This window comes from Sparus aurata, chromosome 5 (genome assembly GCF_900880675.1).
Source record: "Sparus aurata chromosome 5, fSpaAur1.1, whole genome shotgun sequence".
NCBI lineage: Eukaryota > Metazoa > Chordata > Actinopteri > Spariformes > Sparidae > Sparus > Sparus aurata.
Window position 1 is genome coordinate 4,556,282 of NC_044191.1, and position 19,800 is coordinate 4,576,081.

Below are 19,800 nucleotides of genomic sequence, written 5' to 3' on the forward strand. Positions count from 1 at the left end.
CCGTTACGTTTGCTTTGTGTCTGGTGCAGGAAGAAACAGTAAAAATTTGCTTTTGTCACAAGCGGATTTATACCTGCAGCGGCGCGAGCTGGACCGGGATTTTGCCGGCGGTTCGGTCCCATTCTGTTCTGTTCTGTTCATCTAAACTGACTGTTGTGGATTATAATGAGATTAAACAAGTCCAGACTGAGTCTGTTCGGGTCTGAGGAGATCCGGAGACGCACGGTCAACAAAGTGGGATCGGAATCTGTGGATGTTTGTGTGTAGCTAGCTGCTAGCCGCTAGCCGACCCACACGGCCTAACATTACCTACCGAGTTGACGGAGCGGGCGCACCGGCATGTCCAAAACCGGATTCAGGGTAAATAATGTCCAACACGCTTTTTCGCGAACATTGCCGTTACGTTTGCTTTATGTCTGGTGCAGGAAGAAACAGTAAAAATGTGCTTTTGTCAAGAAAGTGTCCAAGCAGCAAGTTTGGTTGTTGAGGAACAGGAAGATGTGGGAGGGACATCGGCAGATGATTGACAGCAGCAGTGATGTGTTGGAGACAGCGACAGAGATAGCGAGTTTTGAGAGTTGAGAGATTTGTGACATATAGCGTGTTTGGAGTGTATAGTTAGTGTGTGGTGTAGTGTTTGGTGTAGTGTGTTTAGTGAGTAGTGGAGTCGTGTTGTGAGGCAAACCAAGGAGGAGACGGCTGAATGTGGAACAGGCAGGAATGAGCCGAGCCCTGAGCCTGAGGCATTGCCTGCATTTAAATGTAAATAGTTACACATAGCTTTGTAAATTTCAAAAACTTATGCACCAATTTAGCAAACAACAATTTATATTTGCATTATAACTAATGCAATTGGTCCATTAAACATATTTGTGGTTTTCACAGTAAAAAAACAAACTTTTTCTACTCTGATTTTATGTTATTTTGTGATTTTAGGTCCATAGTGTTAATATAGTACCTTAAAATGAAAAAATAACTGTACAGTCACACATGTGAGGTTGTGCTAAAAATAATTACACCAAGTAAGGCAAGGTAAATAGTTTTTAAGGTGACATATAGTGGTATAATCAAAAACAGCCAATTATATCCCTGACGTCCCACCTTCAAACACAGCCTCATTTGGCCATCCATGAAAAGGCTACTTAACCTCCCACTTTTCTATAGAAATACATGCTTCCTACGGGCAATGCACTAGTTTCATTAAAACACGATAGGTCAGTATGACAAAATAAGACTTGAATACTGGAGTTGTGATTGCTTCCAAATAAAGTTACTGTACTAAATGGTTTTGGCAGTAGGATGAGACAACGGAAATCTCACCTTGCTGTATCACTACAGCTTACAATTGCTTATTTCTCTAGTTAGTAGTTAGTGTCAATCAGAATACCTCAAGTATGGAATGTATGTTATATAGAGGGCCTTTAAAATGAAGGCTGAGCCGGACCTAATATTGATGATACCCACCGATGAAATCCAGACTCATCACATGTCCACACACAGACGTCATCTTGAAGCGTACGGTTTGGCCCTGGAAGCTGCCGGTGTATTCCAGCACTGAGCATGCTCCATTGAGTCCCTTGCGGCTTGTACAGTTTCCTGAAGTCCAAAGAGAACAGATGAGGTAATTATTAGGAAGAAGAAGAATCTTTATTTGTCAGACATGTAAACACACCCGAAATTTGTCCTCTGCATTTAACCCATCACTAGCTGCACATTCTAAGTATACACATACAAGCTAGGAGCAGTGGGCTGCTATGTCAGCCCACTGCTTAAAGATGCAGGATTTTATAAGCCTCTGACCACAATGAAATTGAAACCATTTTTCTACTAAATCTTGCAGGGTAACTCTCCAAATTTTACACATAAAAGTGTGTCTTAGGGTGTACTACTGCAAACGTGAAAAGGCTGCATGTAAACTGATAAATTCCCTCCAGTGATGGCACTCAATGACAACGACAAAGCTTTCATAAGGACAAACTCCTGTGTTACATAAAGGTCTTGTATTATTTTAATGTTAACATACAGTGTAGTAGGGGCGCCATTTAGCTAAGTTGGTGGAGCGGGCATCCCATGTGCTGAAGCTTTGCAGCGGACCCGGGTTCGACTCCGGGCCTGGGGCCCTTTGCTGCGTGTCACTTCCCCTCTCTCTCTCTCCCTGCTTCCTGTCGTCTCTTTAGCTGTACTATCAATAAAGCCATTAAAGGCCAAAAAAATACTTAAAAAAAAAAAAAAAACATACAGTGGTGTGGGGTGGAACAAATGTTTGGCAGGACACAAAAATGAAGAAATAGCTACCTACAGAATGATGGCAGCCTTTACTCTATGACTTTTTCTTTAGGAGAATCCAGTCTCATCACACTGAAATGCAAGTTTAATGAATGCAAACTTTTATAGTCAGACTTTGAGAGGTCGAACATGGTGGTGGGTGAGGCCGGAACATGAGACCTCTGATAGCAGTGTCCTTTTTCCAATAAGTGAAGGGGTGGTTAGGTTTGTGCCCTTGGTTACCTTGACTCAGTGCTACTGACGTCTGCTCTGAATTTAATGATTCTCTCAAGGCTGAATGCTAATGACAGAGACAAAGGATGTAACTATTATGACGGTAAACACACACACACACACACACACACACACACACACACACACACACACACTCACACACACAGGGGCTGGTAGCAATCCCGATAAAGACAGCCATAAATAGAGGGAGGTTTAGATACAAGTCGCAGATCAACTCCAAGCCAAGGGCCACACCGAACACAGAAGACACCATTCTCCTGTCATAAAACTTAGCCATGGAACAGCTCCAGGTAAGAAACTTGCATTATGCTGATGACATTGATAGCGTTGATGACTGATGACTCTGCTGGCCTCTAGAGGTGACAAGTTATGGTTTAAAAGGACATATCACAAGAGAAGAGCGACAATATCCACAGTCCTCATCTGTGCAACAGTACATTGTACAAGTTTAACTGAAGCTACTGAGACGCTTCAGAAGTCTGATGTGAACAAACCATGTGGATAGCTTTTAAAGTTACAATTTTTCAGTGTAAGTTAGCTGGTTGATTAGAATATCATCATTTGTATTAAACAAAATGCAATAGGATCTGAAGAGTCTGCTAGATAAAAGGTCAGGGGATACATTTAATCATCATTAAATCATTCAATGTATCTTTGGGGATCAGGAATTTCTGTACCAACTTTTACCACTGATCTAATGTATTGTGCATTCAACTATGTTTGCCCTATGGGTCTATGAACAAGATATAAAAACTATGAGTACTTTCAGGCCCTTGGGGCTCTGTACATTACACCGTCTATAGATGGCCAAAGGGGCGTGACTTTGGCTCTCCATTATGCATTATTGACTCAAATATATGCACAGTGTATGCAGAGCAAGCACACCTAAACTAGATCTATTTTAAACAAACTGACAGTTATATCTAGCCAAATGTAGGGCCATGTATATTTTTGGAATTATTTGTAGTTAGTGTTAGTAAGTAATTAATAGCAGTTAGTAATTAGTGACAATATGATTACCAAGTTTTGGTACTGACACCTAACAATACTGATTTTGATTAAAATGTCATGTTAAATTTGTGGTTATTACCAAGTACTACGTCCACAAATTCCAGTTATTCTGTGTATCCAGTTCTTGCGCGTCTTTCTGCTGTGCCTGCTGGCCCTCCACCAGTGCCTGGCCATGCCACTAGGCAGCCAGTGTGTGGACGAATCCTTCTGTACGTACAGCCTGCAGGACTACTACAGCCAGCTGGTGAACTTGCCCAGCCGTATCAACGAGCGCAGCATTGCAACCTGGAGCTACGTGTGAGTATACACGCAAATATAACCTTTGTTATTAAGTTACAACCCAGATTAATACTGAAAGGTTAGCTGATAAATCTATTAACTCATTGGCATTTAAAATTAAAATGCTGGTCTATTTTTTGTTTTTGCCATTTATATAATTTCAAATTTAGTATTTACATTGACTGATATCTCAATTATGAAAATAATCATTATTGGCTGCCCTACATAAGATTCAACATTTGACAGTGTCTGGATATCAGAGTTTTCACCCGCTGACAAAAGGAAGCACAAGAATACAAAAGCCAAAACACTTTATGGCCTGCAACTTATGATTATGTATGTAATTGTAATTTAGGTTTGTAATATAGGTCTTAAATTACATTAAGACCTATATTACAAACCTAAAATGCAAAATATGGACGTATTAAAGACTTTTTAAGACTCTGCAGAAACCCTATAAACTACTAATGCTCTTTATTAGCTGAGTGGAGATAGGTCTTCAGACAAGGCACTCAAGAATGTGCATAAAGTCACATCCTAAGGACTGTTGTGGGAAAACAGAACCCTAGTCCTTCGTAAAGAAATCCACAGTCCAGCAGCATTAATCAACTTGTCAAATTGTCCACCGGCTTGTATAGGCAACTGAGAGGGATGGGAAGTTGAAGTTTTTCACAACACGTTACAATCTGCTCATATACGGCCGATAAAATAGCTATTGATACATGTAAATTGCTACAAGTTACTACATAAAGCAACTGTGTTTATGGTCTTTGGCATGGGACCGGGATTTGGGATGGTCAATAAGCCTGAAATCCTAAGAAATCCCTCTGAGCATATCTGTTGACTGACAGACCATGATCTGTTTTAATAGACCAGACTACTTTGTGAATTCTTAGATGAATAAATCCTATGACTTCCAGTCACTGAAGAAAACAAGAATATTAAATAAGTATTTTCAATGAAAGTCTTACAGTTAAAGAGTAGAAGGCTGCTTTGCCTAACACATTCACAAAATGAGCAAATACCTGAATGACAGCCTGTCTCTTATCACCCTGCTCCTCATCTCTCATCAGGGAGAACATTGACTTGAACCGAGTACCCCAGGTCATCCACGAGGCCAGCTGCCACACTGGCCATTCCTGCAGGGGACTCGACAATACATTTGGTCTAGAGACCATCCCCGTGTCCCTGAGAATGCCCGTCCTCAAGAAAAACGCTGGCTGCTTCCCCACCTCCAGCTACTCTCTGGAATTTGAGCTCATCACCATAGCGTGTCTATGTGCCATCTCCAGGCACAGCTGAACAGGACTGACTTCTATCATATCAAGGACCTTAGGACCTTGGTGAACATCAAAAATAAGTGTTTGTTCTGACAAAGGAGACCGTGACGATGGAGGTTTCTGAAAATCAGTCCATTTCAGTCATTGTTAATGTTCATCATTAGATGCTGAAAATGCTACCTTTCCAGACATGTCTGTTTACATAGTAATTAAAGACATTTTACATTACTGGCATCATTCTTGTGTCCATATGGTGTATTTTGATGGCCTCGGTGTCAAAATATTTTCCTGAATTACTTGAGGTCCAGCAACATAGACTTTATCTCAGTGTCTCCAAGTTTCCAGAGATGGCCCTGGTTGAAAACATTACTCGTAGCAACATAAAGCGCAGAGCGTACATTCACATAAAAGAACGAACACATCAAGGTTAAGTGTCCGAAATAAGTACAACTCTTGCAGCTATCAAGTTCTTACTTTTCAAACTTCTGTCACAATACTCAAGTCAGGGGTCAGCAACTTTTAAGGCAGGAACACACTGGCCCAACCGTTGGACGTCTCCGTTGGGGAGACTCGGACGAGGCCGGGAACAAATCTATTCAGTGTGTTCAGCTGCATTGGATCTTTCGGAGCCGCGCGGACGTTGTCTGATCCGATTCAACAAGCGAAGTCTGAGGAGGTTGGCTGTCGGCCGTCTGAGCCATTTGATACTCTGATTGGCGGTGTGCTAGCGAATCAGCGCGGTGTGTGGGAGGGGCGGAATACTGTGTGCGCATTGGTTTTCTACGTAGTCCGCTCCGTCATTTCTTGTTTTCATGTTTTAGAATACTGGTTCGACCGTTCAGGACAAATTAATCTGTGTTCGTTTGGTAATGCCTCGCTGCATGTTTAGTATGCAGCTGTTTTTGTCTGAAATAGTTATGTTTCATTTTGATCGAAAGTGAGGAGAGTTGCGTGCATAAACCTCTAGTCCAACACTAGAGCCACCTGCTTATTGCATCTTGCGCAAGCGCAGAACGTGCACGCTACTGTGGAGTTGGCAGCACGTCGAGGCGGTGTGTTTAATGCAAAATTTCTGCCGAATGGGTCAGACGAGAGGCAACAGAGTGGTTGGAGAGTGGTCGGATAAGGCAGTTGGACTGAATTGGACCATCAAGGTTAGTGACAGGCCCTAATGAGCATTCATGAATATTTTCACTTGTGGCAACTCTGTAGTGGGTAATTTATTCTAATTACCTTCTTGGCATTTCAAATATAATAATATCACAACTTGTGCAACAGTTTTTAATGTATGTTCTTTACATTGGAAATGCTATAACCAACGAAAACAGACAACTGAACACTTGCAGGCAGCTTGAATCTTCCTTGTGTTCTGAAAATGAATAAAATTGTTAAATAGCCTACATTGTAATAAATTAAACATATAGAAGCATCCTAGCTTTAAAACAGTTCGAGTAAAGGAAATGAGACCAGTTTCTATTGACTAAATTTCATCTCAATGCGGGTTTTTTTTTTTTGTCAAAGTCACAGCGAGCCACTGCAGAAGAGCCTTATGTGAATCCAGAGCCTGACCTAAGTGTTGTAACTAAATAATAAAGGCCTGTTACACAAAGCGAAATGATATCTTTATTCTTCCCTGTCGATATTAGCCTGGATCTTTCTTTCGTCCTAAAATTAAAGTCTTCCTTCATACCATATTGCATAGCTATAAGTTACATCTGTACTCACCTTTAGAGAGGATTTTGGCAATCGACTGAGCCAAGGATGGTTTTTCTGCTACCATCAAAACAGTTTTCATGTTGAATGAAGTGTTCACAGCTTCTCTATCCAACTGCCCGGTCGGCTCTTAGTATGACGGAATGTTCTGAAAGCGCACTATTGTTTTCTCGAACCTGGTCAACATGTGCTAACAATTAGCACTCCCCTGTAAAGAATGTTAACTTTAAAGTTAACAGCTCGCTTATAGGTTACGCTGTGAGGCAGTTTATAAATTGTTCCATTCCGGGGTAACGACGACTACCGTGACGTATTTCCGGTGCGCGTCTTCCACACTTAGGAGTAGGTGGAGACAATAGCCGTGTCTCAATTCAGGGTCTGCACACTTCGAGTGCGCATTTGAAGTGCGATTACGTCACTATTCCGCGGCGAAGGGTGTCCCAATTCAAAGTGTTCTCATAATGCACCCCACAAATGCGCACTCCTTTTACCTGTTTTTCGAGTGTGCACCGCTACTACACTTCGTGGTCTCACATATCCCAAGATTCATCACGCGCCCGAAGAGAATAAATAAATAAATAAATAATGGCGACCTCAAGTGGCGCAGATCTCGTATTTAAATGTAAGTGTTGGGTTTATACTCGGTTTTTACTTCTTTGAACATCCAACGCCAGATATGTTAAACTTCAAGGGACATTAAAACCTCCACATTTCAGTTAAAATACGTTGGTAATGCTCAGCTTGATCCCTTTGGAAGTAAAGCCTTAAAAGCCTTCACTTTCAAACGCAAGACGTTCAGAGGTTGACTTGTATTTTATATCTTATTGTGACTGTGGAGATGTTAGAGACTATCTTTACTTCATGTACATAAATGGACCAAGATGAACAGATTTAGATCAGGCTGTGATCCCTGCTTTATTTCAGACCGTAACATTGTAAAGTCTAGTTAAACATTAGAATTGAATAAAGAGCTAAGTTTAGGATTATCCTCGATGATGATTATATATTTTTTGCTGTATTAGATCTCTTTTTTCTGTTGACGTAACACAAAACATCTTTTACATTTCATTGTGTTTTAGGGAGCAAACAGAGAGGAGGAAGAGGAGGAGGATGAAGGAGGACATGAGGCTGCAGAGAGGATGGAGAGGCTCGTCTCTGCTCCAGAGGACAATCCTTACATTATAGCTGTTGTTATTTAGTTAATGTATGGGTTCTTTTTATATTATTTGTTCATAATTGTTCATTTTATATAATTCATTAAATAAAATATTGTTCTATTGTTACACGTTGTCTATTCCATTCAGTATTTACAGCTTAAGTACAATTTATAACAGCAAATGGCATCAAGTGCTACTTTTCAGGGACAACAAGGGATTTAATGTTTTCTTTTATTATGAAGGTCTTAACATTTACAACTATTTACAAAATTACAGCATAAATAACTATTTACAGATTATTATTCACTATTAACAAAAACAATTAGGCTATTATTGAAAACAATATTAAAACAGTAACAGATGATGGACAGTAACAGGCTGAGCAGGAGTCCCTGCAGTGCTGCTGGGCTGGATGGTGTCAGTGGGACATCATCTGGGTCGGTACTCAGGGTGTTTGGGGGTCCAGTCTCCTCTGTCCACCACATCGTCCGTCAACTGGGTCTGCAGTTCTGACTCGATCAACGGCTGCCAGGTCATTAAGAATGTTTTAAGAAAGAGGCAATTTCAATTATAATAATAATAATAAATCATTACAACAAACACAACTGTCTACCAAACACTTTAAATAGGAATAACGCCTTTAAAATTTAAATAAAACCATATGTGGCGATCAGCAGTTTATATGTCAGCATTAACGTAATGTATCTGTATGTTAATGACCCCAAATTGTTAGCTAGCTAATAATGATAACATTGATAACATTACTGTGGGTTCAATAACAGGTTTACCTCTCCACGGTCCTCTCAGCTGGAGATAAACCAGAGCCGCTTCTCCTCTTCCTCCACAAGCAGGAGGATTAAAAAGGAAATCAGGAATTCCTGAAGCTCAAACAGATCTGACAGTCAAACTTTACTCTTCTTGTCACTTTCACGGACCTGAGCTGCAGAAATAGTGACGTACGAGTAGAGGCGGGAACATCTGGTGACGCAACCAGGAAATGCTGCGAAGGGTAGATTGTCCCATTTCACAAAAGTTAACGCGGCCTGCAGGGCGCACCGAAGTACACTCATTCGGTGAGACCGCAAAGGGCGGGTCCTTTCAAGTTGACCTCCTGCTGCCTGACTGCATCAGCGAGATCTGCTGGTGACAGCAGGGGCGGGGCTACAAACGCTGCTATGAAGTCGGACACTCTCTCTTCCCGTAGACGTGACGTGACTTGGCTGAAGCCTGATTTATGCTTCTGCATCGTGGCGACGGCGTAGCCACATCGTCGACGCAGACCCTTAAGCCTGATTTATGCTTCTGCGTCAAGGCGACGGCGTAGCTACGTCGTCGACGCAGACCCCTACGCGGACCCTACGCCGTAGCCTGACGTGTGCCTACAAAAAATCCTGACTACGCGTCACGTCGACGCGTCAAGACGCGAATGGCAAAGACTGTGATTGGTCTGCTCAGAACGTGATTTCCGGCAGTTGCTTTTACAGTCAACAGTATAACAACACCGCCACCGCATTTGTTGTTCAATATCCACGAGCTCCATCTCCAAAAACACCCACTCCATCTCAGTTGCCATTGTTTACTGTCTGACCGGAAGAAAACCAAGGAATCCGATATGAACCCCCCGAAACCAAACAAAGTCACAGCAGCACCCCCCTAGCCGCTTGGCGGAACAACGCGTCCCCTCGACGCAGAACTACGAATGCTCAATGACGGCGTAAGGTCGACGACGTAGCTACGCTGTCGCCGCGACGCAGAAGCATAAACCAGACTTTACGCGGACCCTACGCCGTAGCCTGACGTGCACTTCCAAAAAATCCTGACTACGCGTCACGTCGACGCGTCGAGACGCGAATGGCAAGGACTATGATTGGTCCGCTCAGAACGTCATTTCCGGCAGTTGCTTCTTCTTCTGCGTCGCCTGCGCTTCAACATTTGTAATAACAGCATTTGTTGTTCAATATCCACGAGCTCCATCTCCAAAAACACCCGCTCCATCTCAGTTGCCATTGTTTACTGTCTGACCAGAAGAAAACCAAGGAATCCGATATGAACCCCCCGAAACCAAACAAAGACACAGCCACACCCCCCTAGCGGCTTGGCGGTGAATTGCAGAACAACGCGTTCCCTCGACGCAGAACTTCAAATGCTCAATGACGGCGTAGGGTCGACGACGTAGCTACGCCGTCGCCGCGACGCAGAAGCATAAACCAGGCTTGAGCTTGCGGTGTTTGCCTTCTTCTAAGTCGGCGAAGAAGTGGAGGAAATTGAAATTCCATTCATGTTTGATTACAATCAACAACGACTGCGATCAGTTTTCTTACCTGATGCTATGGGAACTTTGCTGGCCTTTTTCTCATATTAATCTCCTTCAGAAATTATTCAATCTGAGATGTTCAAAATATTAGTCAACCAAAACATTTGGGCTGAGGGAATAGAGCAGTGGAACTGCTGCTGTGTTGCATGCAGACGACCGGAGATCAAGACCCGTGTCAAGCTTGTCTTTTTGCAGAGGATGTATTAATCTGATTACTTATATATATATATATATATATATATATATATATATATATATATATATATATATATGTATATATATATATACACAGACAGTTCATATTTAGAGACAACAGAATGTGACAGCTTTGTCACAATAACAACTTCAAATTTAGATACTTTGTAATTGCTTCACTTCAAATGGTCACACAGTGGCTCATCAAGAGTAGATGAATAGCCTAAATGTTGTCTTACTGTAAATGATCATGTTCCGTTTTCCTTGTAATGTCACCATTAAATACATTTGAACTTTGTCTATCTGGTACATTATAGTAAGTCTTGCCCAATAACAATACAATACAATTACAACAGTTATTCATTATTATGATGACAACTGTGCTTATGTGCATAATTATATCACAGCTGAGGGGAATTTGCTGAATAAACCTATAAAATCCTTCATGTAACGCAACAACCCTGAAAGATGTCATCAATAAACTGCTCAGTTCTGTCAGCTTGTGTTGATTATGGAGAAGTGGTTAACTGCTGTGTCCAGTGTTATCTGTATTATAAACTCTTATTAATTAACCCTTTCTGTTCCCGTCACATTAACAATACAAAGAATTATCCTGAGCTATTCTGTGTGATGAGATGGTGCAGCGGGACAAGGCATCTGATTCAGTCATTTGTTCTGATTATTGTATTTCATTCATTCAGTGAAATGTATTTCATTCATTGTGAAAATACAGGTCGGCATTTACATGTCAGGATGTGGTTATTATGGACAGATTAAATATTTAATTGTCATGTATCATCACAGTAACAGCGTTACATACATTAGCAGCTGTAAACACTCATAAAAACATTATAAAATGGTTTGGTGCCGACCTGTATACTGAACATATGAGGATTAGCTAACGTTTATAATCCTCAGAGAACGTTACAGACGTTGTTTTTGGTTCCTCTCTGTTTCCTGAATATATCCGAACGTGTGTGAATGTGTAAATGAGACACATTAACTTATAGCACTTTGTAGAAGGAGCTTTATAAAGTTCACTCCATTGACTCGTATTAGTTCACGGGGCGGATCTGCCTCCTCCAATATGGCGGCGACGTCGACGTATCGCAGCAGCGGGCCGACCCGCTCAATGAGGCGTCTATGTATATATGTCTATGGGTAGAGAGAGAGATGAACGCCATCAACAACAACAACAACTCGAATTGGCCGCTGCCGGGTTATCACTTCCGGTTCAACCCCGGAGTTGGTACATTCCCTTTCCGGTTGATGTTAATTGTAAATTTGTTTTGGGACTTGTAAAAGTGTTTCACCACTTGTAAATTTGTCTCGGTGTTTGTAAAGGTGTTTTGTATCATGTTAATTTGTTTTCTGAAATGTAAATTTGTTTTCTGAAATGTAAATTTGTTTTCTGAAATGTAAATTTGTTTCGGTAATGTAATTTTGTTTTATAATATGTAGAAATGTTTTCCAAAATGTAAATTTGTCTCAAGCTTCGTAAAAGTGTTTCACATTTTGTAATTTTGGTTTGCACCTCCCGGCCATCGTAAACAACAGCCGAGTCGTCAGGAAACTTCTGCAGGTGACACGACCCGGTATTGTACTGAAAGTCAGTGGTGTATAAGGTGAAAAGAGGAGAGGAGAGGTGCTGCACAGGAGAACACACATCAGGGGAGTGAGGGGGGAGAGGAGGAAGCATTAGGGGCAGTGAGGGTGTGTGGGGGTCTGGAGGTGTCGGGGAGAAGACAGAAGGCTGTGAGCTGAACTTCTTGAAGAATCTGTTCAGCTCGTTTGCCCTCTCCAGGCTGCCTGATGACTGTCTGCCGCTCACCTTACACCCAATGATCTGCTTCATACCAGTCCACACATCCCTCACATTGTTCTGCTGGTGTTTGGCCTCCAGCTTCCTCCTGTAGGTGTCTTTACAGGACCTCAGCATATCCCTGATGCTGCACTCTCCTCAGTTCTTCCCTGTCTCCAGACCTGAACGCCCTCTTCTTCTTGTTAAGAAGAGCTTTCAGGTCATTGGTGATCCATGGCTTCTTGTTAGGAAAGCAGCGTACAGTCCGGGTTGGCATGGTGGTGTGTTCAAAAAACCTGATGTATTATGTGATGCAGTCGGTCATGCTGTCGAGATGCTCTCCATGTGGCTCAACGAGTACATCCCAGTCTGTCGACTCAAAGCAGTCCTGTAGTGAGTCCGCAGCCTCCTGAGTCCACCTCCCGATGCTCCTAGTGTGGACAGGCTGCTGCTGAACAAGAGGGACATACTTAGGGGTCAGCAGGACCAGGTTGTGGTCAGATCTTCCAAGGGGGGGGAGGGCTGTGGAACTGTATGCATCCTTAGTATTTGCATATAAAAGATCCAGTGTGTTACAGTCTCTGGTGGGGCAGTCAACATACTGGTGAAATGTTGGGAAGGTTTTGTCCAGTGAAACGTGATTAAAATCTGCAGTAAATAAACACATGACTTTTAAACATATTAAACACATACAAACATACAATAAAATTGACAAAGACAGTGAAACATGCGTGGTTACTACATTTCCATACAAAAAAGACATCACGTTTTACATATTGAACACAACTAAAATGACAATGTAAAAATAATAAAGTAAATAACATAAGAACGACACCAAAAAACACTCAGCTCCCTACAACAATGTCAAGTTGTGCATGCTGATGCCCAAGAAACCTCAATAATGGTCTCCACACTTTTTCAAATTCTTCAGCCTTTCCTCTAGTTATATAAGTCAACCTCTCCAGTACAACACAGGATACCATCTCTTTCACCCACACATGTATGGAAGGCATATCTGTTTTTTTCCAAGATAAAGCAATCATTCTCCTGGCCTGCAGGAGACCAAAGTCAATCAGAATTGATTGTTTTGAGCTAACAGTAAAGTTGTCTGGATATATGCCTAGTATACACAGCTTCGCTTGGTGGGGGACCTTCACTCCCACAACCTCAGACATCTTCTCAACAACAGTTTTCCAGTATTTATTTAACTTTGGACACTCCCATACACAATGGTATAGTGTCCCTTTCCTTTCAAACGCTTAATACAAGTGTCTGGAATGTCAGGGCACCAACAATTCAGTTTGACAAGGGTGATGTAAGTTCTCATTAACCACTTGTGCTGTAATAACTTAATTCTTGTATTGATTGTTTTTTAGCTTTTAAGCATGCCATTTCCCAATCGGCTGTATCTATATCTCCTTGAACATCTCATCTCCATGCCTCTAGTCTGTCCATAGTGGACTCCTTATCAAATACTAATTAAGTCGAATGGAATAGAGAAATCTGTCTCCTTCCATTCAAGTCCGAAAGAGTAAGATTTTCAAGATGTGAAAGTGGTGGTGGTTCAGATTTCACATTTGTTTATAGTTTGACTGTGTAGCGTCTTATTTAATTTAATAATAATCCGCTGATAGGAAAAGCAAGCTCCTTTCTGTGACTCGTTGAATGAAAAACTTTAGTCCAATTCCAGATAAGTTTCTCGAGTTTATTAACAAAAGTTATGGTCAAAATCAAGTAGAAAAATGATGGCCAAAGTTACATCAAAATTACGGTCAAAGAAAAAATATAGGGCCTCACTCAACCTTCTTTGTCTACTAGCGCACCCGCGAACAAACTGCGCAGGTGAAATAATGTGGAGGCCAAACCCACTTCCTCTTACCTGAAATCATAACAAGATGACAAAACAAACAACAATAATGATAATAATAATGTGCGCTGCCTAAACAAAAGTAAACAATTCAGAACAGATGCACATTTTGGCTCCTACAATACCGGCCCCTAATTATTATGTTTCAAATAATAATTACAATGAAATTATAATCAAACTCAATATATTCTAACACACAATATTTTCAATGTTTTGTGTAGATCTTCTTTCTTCTTCCATATAGTCGGAGTTTATCAGTCTTATAAGAGGAGTGATCTTCACCACCTCACTCTTAATTAATCCAGTCCATAGTCTAATTTGTAATGTTGGTAAGGTCAAGGTCTGGGGGTCAAAAAGGTCAATTGGGATTTGTCAAAAAATCCTCTGCTTCCAGTAGGAGACAGATCTTGTTGATGGGTCTGTTCAGAAAGCCGGTCTTGGTCTTGATCTGAACATGACGCACAAGCCCCTTTTTGTCCACGATGGTCTCGATGATTTTTCCAGTTAGCCAGGAGTTTCGAGGTGCGGAGTCGTCCACGATGATCACGATGTCTCCTGGTGTGAAGTTGCGTCTGATGTTAGACCATTTTTGTCGTTCCTGCAGTTGGGGAAGATATTCTTTTGTCCATCTTTTCCAGAACAAATCTGACATATACTGAACTTGTCTCCACCTGCGGCGATCATATATGTCTTCTCTCTGAAACTGTCCTGGTGGCAGTGACGGTTTGGTTTTAAGAAGCAAAAGGTGATTCGGGGTAAGTGCTTCAAGGTCATTTGGATCTGTTGAAGCTTTGGTGATAGGACGACTGTTAAGAATGGCCTCAACTTCACATAAAACTGTGTGAAGACCTTCCTCATCAAGGTTTTGCACATTGAGGGTGGAATTAAGAACCTTTCGCACTGATCTAATTAATCTTTCCCATACTCCTCCATGGTGTGAGCCAGCAGGGGGATGGAAGATCCAGTTGATTTCCTTTTGGAGTAGAGTATTATGAATCTGATCTTGATTCCAGCTTTTAATTGCCTCCCTCATTTCACGTTGAGCTCCCACAAAATTGGTGCCATTGTCCGATCGTAGTTCTTTCACTTGACCACGTCTGGCTATAAAACGGCGAAGGGCATGGATGAAAGAATCTGTGTCCAGTGATGATGCTACTTCAATGTGAACTGCTCTTATAGCTAAACACGTGAAGATAACACCATAGCGCTTCACAACAGTCCGTCCTCGTTTTACTCCAAAGGGTCCAAAATAATCAACTCCAACATATGTGAAGGGGGGTTCATCAGGAGAGACTCTGTCCATCGGTAAGTCTGCCATCTTTTGTTGTCCAGGAGTAGCATTTAAACGCCGACAAACAACACACTTTGACAAAATTTTCCTGATTGACACAGTGGCACCAGGAATCCAATATTTCTGACGTAGTCTCGCTAGCATATGGTTGCGACCACCATGACCAACCTCTTCGTGAACATGACGGAGAATTAACTCAGAAATGTGAAACTCTTTGGCCAGTATAATCGGATGTTTCATCTCTTCTGGCATTGCTGCCCTGCTGAGTCGCCCGCCAACTCGCAATAATTTTTTGTCCAGAATGGGGTTGAGTTTATGAATGTGGCTCGTCCTTTTAACATTCATTCCTTTTTTCAGACTTGAGATTTCATCTGCAAATCTTTTTCTCTGGCAATAGTATATGATCTCCAGCTCAGCGTTAGCCAATTCTTCAACTGTGAGTCTACTGTTTTCCTGAGCCTCATGATTTCCTGTTTTCTTTCGTTGCAGATTTTCTTGGTGGGTGCTGTCTGCATGAAGCTGAACATGAGCACCATGTGCATGTTTTCGTTTTCTGCTATGATGTAAGAGCGTTCTTTTAACTCTGAGGATCCATGCTACTGCTCTTTTCAAATCAGTCCAGGATGAGAAATGATGGATTAGACTGGTTATTGGATCTACTTCATTTGTTTTTGTCTGAGTAGCATTGATGGTTATGCGCCTGACTTCAGAGTCTTTTGGTGAGATTTCCTCTAGTCTGTCAGGATTTTGAGGCCACTCTCCCTGAGGCAGCAGAAGAAACTGAGGTCCAGATATCCAAATTTCTTTCTTTAGAAAAGACAAAACTGATAAACCTCGGGAGGCCAAATCTGCTGGGTTGTTAGCTGTGTTCACATATCTCCACTGTGATGGATGTGAGACTTTGGCAATTTCAGAGACTCTGTTGGCTACAAAAGTTCGGAACCTTGTGGTCTTATTGTTGATGTACTTGAGAACGGAGGTGCTATCGGTCCAGAATATGGATTCTGCTAGCTTCATCTGCAGTTCTTTTCTCCACATTGTGTCCATTCTGCTCGCCATGGTAGCAGCAGTTAACTCCATTCGGGGAATGGTGGCTGGCTTTAATGGAGCCACCCTTGCTTTCCCCATTATGAACCCACAATGTGCCTGGTCGTGACTGTTGTGCAGTAACAGATAGCTAACAGTTCCATAACCGTCCTCACATGCATCAGCAAAATGATGCAGTTGTGCAGATGTCACTGTTCCAAAGTTGGTAGGTTTAAGGCATCTGTCAACTTTAAAGTCTTCCAATTTATGAAGTTCTTGAATCCAACTCAGCCATTTCTGTACAATGGAGTTTGGTATTGTATCATCCCAACCGATCTTTTTCCGACACAAATCTTGCAGGATCTTCTTGGCGGTCAGGACTACAGGTGCCAGTATTCCTAGGGGATCATATACTGAACTGACTATTGAAAGAATCCCCCGTCTGGTGAGAGGCCTGTCTTTAAGGATGATTTTGAACTTAAAGACATCAGATTGCACACACCATTGAACACCTAACACTCTCTCCACAGGAAGGTTGCCACTATCCAAATCCAGATTTTTTATTTCTTTTGCTCTCTCTGTTTCAGGTATGGCAGCCAATACATGACGACTGTTGCTTATCCATTTGGTAAGTAGAAAGCCTCCCTGGAAACAGATTGCTCGTAGGTCATGATAAAGAGCTATTGCATTCTCTTCTGAAGCTGCTGAGGCAAGGCAATCATCAACGTAAAAGTTGTTTATGATGGTGTTTACAGCTTGCGGGCTGAATTGTTTCTTGTTGTCCTCAGCACATTTCCGAAGAGCAAAGTTCGCACAACTTGGAGATAAAGTGGCTCCAAATAGGTGCACTGTCATTCTATATTCCATCATGTTCTGATTGTAGTCTCCATCAGGCCACCAGAGGAACCGTAACAAGTCACGGTCCTCATTTGGTACTTTCACTTGGTGAAACATTGCTTCGATGTCTGCAGTGATGACGACAGGCTCTTTACGGAATCTGGTCAAGACTCCTATCAAAGTACTGGTCAGGTCTGGCCCCTGTAGGAGCTGAGAATTCAATGAAACTCCCTGAAATGTTGCTCCACAGTCAAATACCACTCGCAGTTTCTTCTTTTGTGGATGCAAAACTCCATGATGTGGCAGAAACCATTTTCTGCCATCACTGCGTTCCAAGACATCATCTGGCACCATCTCTGCATAACCTTTAGATAACATGTCTGACATAAAGTTGGTGTAGTCCAAATGAAAAGTACAATCTCTCTTGAATCTTTTCTTTAGGTTTAGTGTCCGTTGTTCTGCAACACTTCTATTGTCAGGCATGTGTATTTTCCTCTCCTTTAAAGGTAATGCAATGCAATAATGACCATCGATTAGTTGGGCAGATTTTGAAACTAAATCCAAGAACTGTTGATCTTCTTTTGAGGGTTCTTGGTCATCCCTAATGCATTCAGGAAAGTTGTTCTTGAATTGTTGTTGCCACAGCTCATCAAGTTTCATGACTGCGATCCTGTTCACATTTATCACAGATTTCTCTTGAACATTATTTCTTCCTCCTAAAGGGCCATTCACTGTCCAACCAAGCATGGTTTTGACTGCATAAGGTCCATCTCCCATGCTGCGTATTACATCAAGAGGTTCCAGAGCCTTTGGTACATCTGATCCAATCAGCAGCTCTATCTCAGAGTTGATTTCAGGTAGATGAACATCACTGAAATGAGGCCAGTTATCAATATCGTTCTGATGTGGGATGTTTCCTTTGTGCACAGGCATAATTTTCTGGGTGTATATGCTTGGCAGATCACAAAAATCATTGCTGTCCAGTCCACTGACTTCAAGGCCAGAAACGATGCTAGTTTCAACAACTTTCCTTTGTCCCATAGTTTGTAATAGAATGCTTGATCTCTTTCCCTGAAGGTTAAGCTTATTCATCAATCCCACTGTGCAAAATGATGCGGTGCTACCTGGATCGAGAAAAGCATAAGTATGCACAGTTATATTTCCTTTTTTAGCTTTAACTTGTACAGGTACTATTGAGAGCTTGCAGTTATCTTCGCCGGCCCCACTAAGACCACTTGTCTGAACAGAGGCTACGGCAGTGTCTTTAGCTCCTGTCCTTTTTTCTGTCTGTTCTTTGTCAATTTCCTTCCTTTTCTGGTGGATTTGCAGCATTGTAGGATGCTTTAAACTGCATACATCACAAGTGAGTCTCTTCCGGCAGTCTTTGCTGATATGTCCCTTACACAGACAGCCAAAACATACTCCATTTTCTTTCAGGAACGTGATTTTCTCACTGTGTGCCCTTTTTTCCAACTGTGGACACTTCTCCAAAGCATGTCCACCTCCACAGAACAAACAACTCCTGTCCACAGGTAAGTTTTCCTTTGTTCCTCCAATTTTCTTTTCTGCAACTGTCACAGTCGTAGCAAAGATATTTCCTTTTATCCTTGAATGAGGCTGTGTCTTAGACCTCCTAACATTTTGGCTTGTTGCATCCTTGATGTCTCCAAAGAGTGGATCTGTTATGATTTTTACCTGCCTCTCCAGGAAATTCACCATGTCTTTAAAGGTAGCTCTTTGTTTGTTTTTCTCCTGGAGATCACAGGCCACTGTTCTCCATTTATCCCTCAGCCGGTAAGGCATTTTCTTTATGATGGCTAGCATATTAGAGGGCATGTCAAGCTCATGCATGTAGCTGACGTCCTCCATGGCGTTGCAACATCCTCTTAGAAACAGAGTGTATACTTGTAGAGCCTTTGTGTCATCTGGTTTTATTGATGACCATGATAGAGCCTTCTCCATGTAAGCTGTAGCAATTTTATGCTCATGTCCAAAATGCTCCTGAAGTAAAGATTTAGCTTCCTGAATCCTCTGTCAGAGGTCATATGTAGGCAACTCTTTACCAGTTCTCTTGGCTGTCCTCTTGTGTATTGTTCCAGATAATAAAGACAGTCTCTGGGATTTTTGCTATTGTTTTCAATACTGTGTTCAAAAGATTTAATGAATGTTTGGTACTGAAGTGGGTCACCATCGAAAACTTGAATATCTTTCTTGGGCATGGAAGACAGGCACTGTTGTTGGACTAATAATGCAGTGATTTCCTTTTTACTTTTCCAAGACAGAGACTATATTGTTCTGGTCACCGTTACTTGAAACAGGTAGTGTAGTTGGAGATATCACATGTGCGTGTTCACTTGGATTCCTGTTACTTAGTTGAAGCATCGAGGGACCTGCAGTGAAAGATTGTACTTGACTCGCAGCTCTGTCCGTAACTGTTATTTTTTTGTTTGTGGATCACATACACTGTGCCTTAGGGGTATTTGTCCCTGTGTATGTATCTGGGGTACAA

The 19,800-nt window shown here is 41.8% G+C and overlaps 1 protein-coding gene across 3 annotated transcripts in view; it reads right to left on the minus strand.

Annotated features, from left to right (window-relative positions):
- Positions 1–7,117, minus strand: part of top3b (DNA topoisomerase III beta) — a 47,022-nt gene extending 39,905 nt beyond the window's left edge. For 2 of the 3 annotated variants that reach the window (XM_030418117.1, XM_030418119.1), the window contains exons 1-2: positions 6,816–7,116; positions 1,465–1,596 (exon numbers count right to left, since the gene is read on the minus strand). In XM_030418117.1, the coding sequence (XP_030273977.1) occupies positions 1,465–1,596; positions 6,816–6,885 (202 nt within the window). In that variant the 5' untranslated portion in view covers positions 6,886–7,116. Of the gene's footprint in view, positions 1–1,464; positions 1,597–6,815 lie in introns of all 3 variants that reach the window. The other variant, XM_030418118.1, reaches the window with a different exon arrangement.
- Positions 7,118–19,800: the final 12,683 nt, after the last annotated feature.